The sequence below is a fragment of the Nothoprocta perdicaria genome, unplaced genomic scaffold (assembly GCF_003342845.1).
Source record: "Nothoprocta perdicaria isolate Ctin4 unplaced genomic scaffold, notPer1 scaffold_26, whole genome shotgun sequence".
Lineage (NCBI taxonomy): Eukaryota > Metazoa > Chordata > Aves > Tinamiformes > Tinamidae > Nothoprocta > Nothoprocta perdicaria.
In genome coordinates this window covers 3,749,529-3,755,472 of record NW_020455488.1, presented here as the reverse complement: position 1 = coordinate 3,755,472, position 5,944 = coordinate 3,749,529, and the positions used below count along the sequence as shown (strand labels likewise).

General features: G+C 59.0%; 1 protein-coding gene across 1 annotated transcript in view; it reads left to right on the top strand.

Moving 5' to 3' along the window:
* The first annotated feature begins 763 nt into the window (after positions 1-763).
* The window catches only part of CILP (cartilage intermediate layer protein), a 12,056-nt gene continuing 6,875 nt past the window's right edge, over positions 764-5,944 (top strand). Inside the window, exons 1-6 of the mRNA XM_026040574.1 lie at positions 764-854; positions 2,243-2,369; positions 2,574-2,675; positions 3,329-3,412; positions 4,357-4,410; positions 5,722-5,907. Of these exons, the coding sequence (XP_025896359.1) occupies positions 2,306-2,369; positions 2,574-2,675; positions 3,329-3,412; positions 4,357-4,410; positions 5,722-5,907 (490 nt within the window). The 5' untranslated portion in view covers positions 764-854; positions 2,243-2,305. The remainder of the gene's footprint in view (positions 855-2,242; positions 2,370-2,573; positions 2,676-3,328; positions 3,413-4,356; positions 4,411-5,721; positions 5,908-5,944) is intronic.

Here is a 5,944-nt window from a genome sequence, read left to right as displayed (position 1 = left end):
AGGCCTGGGGGCTCTGACCCCACAAGACCTTCTGACACCTCAATGTGGTGGTCTGACCCTGTGGGTGATGCTGGAGTGAGACAGATGGATGGGTGGGCGGGTGGATGGATGGATGGATGGATGGATGGATGGATGGATGGATGGATGGATGGAGATCCTCCTCAGTCTACATCTGCCCCTGTGGGACATCCCGGTCTATGGGGCTGCACAGGGAGGGAGGGTTGGTGGGGACACTTCACTGCAGCTCCTCTTGCAGGACATTGCTGGCTCAGCTTGCACAGATGGGCATGTCCTACAGAGCGCGTGACCTCCTGCTCGCACGGCGCTCCTTGCTCTCCCAAACGCCCAGTGCACGGGAATGCAAATGGAACCACAGCACCCATTCACACCGCATCCATATTCCCAGGTACTACCCATCCGCAGGCGGCACCAGCTCCTGTGTGGGGCCAAGTGTGGGGAAAACGCACCATTGCACCGGGAGCAGTGACCCAGATGCAGCCAAAACGGATTAAACCCCCCCAAACCCCATCTCCCCGCAACCCCTGCACGCGGGGACGAGCCGGGCGCCCCGAGCATCCCCGGCTCGCGGGAGGCCCCGCGCGGCGCTCGCTGCCGGCAGCAGCTCCGCGTTGGCCGCGGGCCGCGCGCGCGGGGAGGGCGACGGCCCGTGGCTCCCCGCCAGCCCCCGGCCGCACGCCGGGCTATATAAGAGCCGGCGGGACCGGCTCGTGCGGCGCCCGGCTCGGCGGCAGCGCAGGACGCCGCAGAGCAGCCCCCCAGTCGGATCGCGGCTCCGCTCCGGCTTGGCGCGGAGGATGGGATTGCCCCCAGCTGCTCTGATACCGGTTCTATAGGTAAGAGCACAAAAAAGGAAAAGGGGGGAAAAAGTAAACTGCAACTCTGGTAAAAGTCAGGTTTCCGCTGCAATTCGGGATTGTGTAACTTGGCTGTGATTGCGGGTGGTGTTTGCACGGGAAGGCGTGCGGGGGGCGAGCATGCAACGGCTCCAAGCACGGCAGCTCCGAGCTCACTGGTGGAAGCAGGAAAACACGGGGGGAATCGCGCGGCCGCGGCGCTTGCGAGCCCGGAGCGCTCAGTGCCCTGAGCGGGACCGTCTCCCCCCGCTGATGCTCCGTGCGCGGGCGCTTAGCCCTTCCCGCCGGGCTCCGGGCGTCCCGCTTCGCCCTGTGCGAGAGGCTGCTAAAACAGCTCCAGAAATAGCCTCCAAGCGGGAAACCGGCGCTTAACCCAGATTTGAGTCTTAACCCGTTTTCCTCCTTGTTACTGCCCGGTTTGCATTTCGCACCGCTGCTGCAAGCTGGCAAACCCCTTCATTGGTGGCTCATGCTGGTTTGGGGTGTCAAGAAGCTGCCGCCGAATTTCCCATCCCCGTGTTATCCATTTTCAGCGTGTTTGGTTGATGCTTCCTAACCTGGAGCTATTTTTACTGTGAGCTGGTCCTTGCTGGCCTTGTCTCATGGGGAAACTGAGGCACGGAGGGGCAGCATTTGCCACGGGTTCATTAAATCCAGGGGTAAAGCTCAATGCCTGCAGCTCCAGCTGGTGGCACCCGGCCACTTGCACCCCAGACCCCAAAAGGGGTTCCTCTATGGCTGTGAACACCCAAATACCTGAAACCACGGGGTTAAGGGACTAACTAAAGTGATGCGTGGAGTAGAGAGCTGGAAAGAATTGGTCCCTCCTCTCCGTACATGAGAAAAAGGAAAAATCCTGGATTCTTTCGAAAGTTGGCAGCGACGGCTGGGCTTGGACGGGGGATTTTGCGCTTTTGGAGGCGCTCACAAGCCTCTGGCTCCCTGTGCTCTGGCGGATGGAGGAGAAATTGCTGCATTCAGCCCCGTTTGCACGCAGAGACCAGGGCGTGGGTTCCACCTGTAGCACCCGTCCGTACCAAACCCGGGCCGCTCCTGGAGGGAAGAGCGATGTTTTGGGAGGCACGTGGGGGCTCAGGGGGCGTCCTGCAGAAATATTCAGTCTCTAAAAGGCCCCTTGGGGCTTCCTCATTAATCACATCCTGCAGAAGCGATTTAGCATCGGCCACGCACGGGCACGGGGCTGCTCTTGGACAGGTCCTTGGTGGGTGTAGGTAGAGCTGAGACCTCCATGGTGGAGCGTGAGGCACCGCGTCCCCTGGGCAGCCAAACCCCAGGCCAAAGCAGCCTCTATCCCACGACGATCCATCCAACACAGAGCCTGGAAATAACCACCCTCGTCCCCGCAGGTCTGGACAAGGCGCAGGACGAAGACGGACACGTGAGGAAGCCCGGGTGCCGCCGCGACGAGGATGCTCCCGGCAAGAGGATGGCCGCTCCTCCTCCTCCTCCTCCTGGGAGCCCCGGCTCTTTCAGGTGCAGGGTGAACGCGGGTGTCTTTGTCGGGGCCTTCGCTCCGCGTGCCGGCCTCGCTGCCGATGTGGAGGCATGTGTCCGGCCGCGCTCCCGCCAGGAAGCCGGCGCTATCCCGGCCAAAGGGCTCCCGGAGCGCGGCTGGCCCGCGGCCAGCGCCCCGGCGCCGGCTCCGAGCCCGACGGGCGCTTGTCTGCGTCCATCCAGGCGGACACGAGTCGCTGACTTCCAGCCGAGCGCCGGCGAGCCCGGCGCGATGGGCGCTCCTGGTGACGTCTCCCGAGCGCTCCTCGCCTAGCAGAGCCGCACGTTAGTATCCCCACCGCCGCCGGCTCGTAGCTAATCAAGGAAAGTTAATTAAGGGATGGGGGGTGCCCTGGAATTAGGTTTCTCGTTGGTGGCGAGGCCACAGCATTCCCCATCAAACCTGTGTCAGGGTGAGAATGGAGGCCAGGTCTTTTCCTGCTCATGTGCAGCAGGTTGTCCCATCCCTCCAAGGCCAGGCAAAGCTGCAGCCTCCAGGTTTATCCATGCACAACTGGCGTGCAATGGAAATGTGAGCTCAAATGAGGAGGGAATTGCTCAGTCTATCTTGGAGAGAGATTCCCCAGAGTGGGACATGTTGGTATTCCCTGGTCGCTGTCGGGTGGGAAATGATGTCAGGGACCTCCTGCTTCCAGCTGCTCTCCCAGCCACATTCTCCCGAGGAAACCCGGCCCTCCCTGGGGTGCACTGGGGCTCCTCGCCCCAGCAATGGGAGAGGAATAAGAGGGGTAGGAAGAAGGGAAATCAACAGTCCTCTAAATACCATGATCCCGACCCAAAATCCAGCTGCTTCGAGCAGATCAGGAGGTCTCTGCAGGTGTCTCCAGCCCCATAGCTGACGTCGAGGGAGGTTTTGACATGGCACAAACCAAGTCGTTCATCCTCCTGACCGACAATTCTGCACATTTTCCCCCTAGGTCAAAGGATTCTGAAACAAGCCCTGAGCAGGATCCAGATCGGACAAAAAACCTTCAGCCCCCTGGTAATGCTCAGCCTAGAAAGTAAGTCCTTCCCCACCGCCAGCAGCGGCGGAGACGACGGGTGTTTATCCGCCGTTCGCGGTATTTTTTTCCAGCATTAATTTATTACCGAACCAACGTATTTGACTAGAGGGGACACTGAGGCAATGGAACAAACGTTAATCATCCCCTACCTCCTGTAGGATCTTGGCTACCGCTCACACACGCTCTTGGCTTCTCTCCGGGAACATTGAAGGTCAAGCGCGCGGCCGCAGCCCCCCTTCCCATGGGAACGCCGCGTGCACCCGCCCTGGGCACGGGAGCCTTCCCGCTCCTGTCCTAGCGGCTTTCCTGGGAATTCGGGTCCCTCGGGCAGCCACAGCCCTAAGGGGCATCTCCCTGATCCTCGGGAGATGCCCCGGCGCCTCCGGTGCTGTTGCCCAACGCTTGGCACTGCTGGCGAGGATTTAAATTCCACCGGGCACCGGAAGGGATGAACAATGATGATCTGGTCAAGGGATTAATGGACTTTTCGCAGCCTCATGTCTTGTTTTCACGGTGTCGCCGGCCCTGGCGCTGGTCAGCGGCCAGTGGGAACACACAAATAGGGACACTGGCACCCAGACAGGGGATTTTGTTGTAGGAAAACAGTCGGGAGAACTATGTTTTCCCCTCAAAGCGCATGGCATAAATCCACCTGGCACATTGCAGCGGGAACTTGCAAAACAGGAGTGACTTGGGTCTCCCGAGGACGGAATAAAACCTGGGAGCTGCAGACCAGCAAGCACGGGATGCAGCTCCAGGGGTTTGCATCGACCACCCCAGCAGGGTGAGGGATTGCAAACAGTCAAAAAAAGGTGTTTTCTAACCAAACGCAGGCTTCCTAGCAGGGAGAGAGACCCGCGGGGTGGGAGCGAGGCCCATGGGCACCGGGGGGAACGGGGTCCCGGAGCGGCGCGTGACGCGGCGCCCTGCTGTGCCCGCAGGTAAGCGGAGCGGCTCCCGCGGCGCCGAGGGCACGCTGAGCTACGCCAGGCGCGGTAGGTGCCCGGGGGGACGCGTCGCCTCCCGCCACCCTGGGGTGCTCCCGCTGCTCCCCGACCCTCGCAGCACCGCTTTCCTCCAGCCTTTCCTCAGCACCGCTGCTTCTGCAGATGAAAGCAACGTTTTTAGGGCGTTTTTTGTACCACCGCTGAGCTTGCAGCAGGGCATACGGAGCCACTGCTTCTGGTGCGGACGCCTGAGCGATGGGTCTGCCCCAAAAAGCTCAACCCGTGTGAAGAGGTAGCAGGGAAGCACTCAAGGAGAGCCAAAAGCTTTGCACAGGACTGATCCCCGACTGAGGAGTAGTATGGATTGGGAGTAGGAGTATGGATCAGGAGTATGGAGGAAGAATAGGATGGATCACACCTTAATTTCACACCTTATTTAGGGCAAATAAAAGGCAGGCGTTCATCAGCGCAGCTCCTGGAAACCTCTCCTCCTTTTCCTCATCCCCTTCCTCTTCACCCCACACCAGGGTCAAGTAAGGTCTGCAGATCTGCCCCGCAGGGCGCTGAATTGGAGCCAACAGACCAAAAATGACCCAAATGAGCCAAGCTCTCCAGACGCTGCAGCTGCTGCCACTCAACCTGTCATTTCCAGCCACCAAACCCGTAGCCTGCTCTCACCAGACGGTCTCAATTTCAAGTGTCACCGTTCAAGCAGCTTAGCAGCGTGTGCCTGTCTTCCCTGCCAGTAAATAACTCGACCTGGTTCATTATAGATCAGGTGGAAGGGGCGGCGTGAGGGACTGACAGCACAGGAGCATTTCCAACATTCCTCCTTTCTAGCATTTTCAGTCATTACAGAATCCTTGTAAGCGTTCTTGGCACACCGCCGTCTAAAACTAGTCCCAAACAGGGAGTGCATCTCTTCCGCCCAAGCAATTTAAATGAAAACCATACCAAGTTTATACTGAAATTCCTTTAAACATCTGACCGCATACGAAACTTGCATTAACTCCTCTTTGCGCTTTGCAAACCAGCTGTCCCTTGAAACACTGGCGTTTTTTTAAACCAAACTAAGCCAAAACTAAGCAGGAGCCGCATGCACTTTGCTGCCCTTGAGTTATCCTCATCACCCTGAATTCAGCAGCCTGCAGGGGTTTAAGCTAGAAGCATTCAGGCCCCTTCTCATGCTTTATTTCTGAGATCTTAAAGCATGTTTTGAGCTTGCATAATCTATGCTGTATGTAATATCCAAGTGCAGTCTTTGCTATAGAGACCCTGTAAAGAAAACTCCCCATTTTCGGGTGTGAAAGGCCGTGGGGTGTAGCATGCACCCCTAACTCAGCGCTGACGTCGTTCCAGGGCCCCTGCTGCAGGATTCGAAGAAGTTCTTGTCGCCGTGGTCCAAGTGGAGCGAGTGCTCGGGGAAGTGCGGCCAGACGGGCGTGCAGAAGCGCACGCGGTCCTGCCTGGCCGAGCACCTCTGGGGCGCGCGCTGCAACGAGGTCACCGAGGAAGGGCGCCTCTGCGTCGGGCACGTTTGCTCAGGTGCTCCCCCAAAAGCCTCAGTATATTCCAATTATTA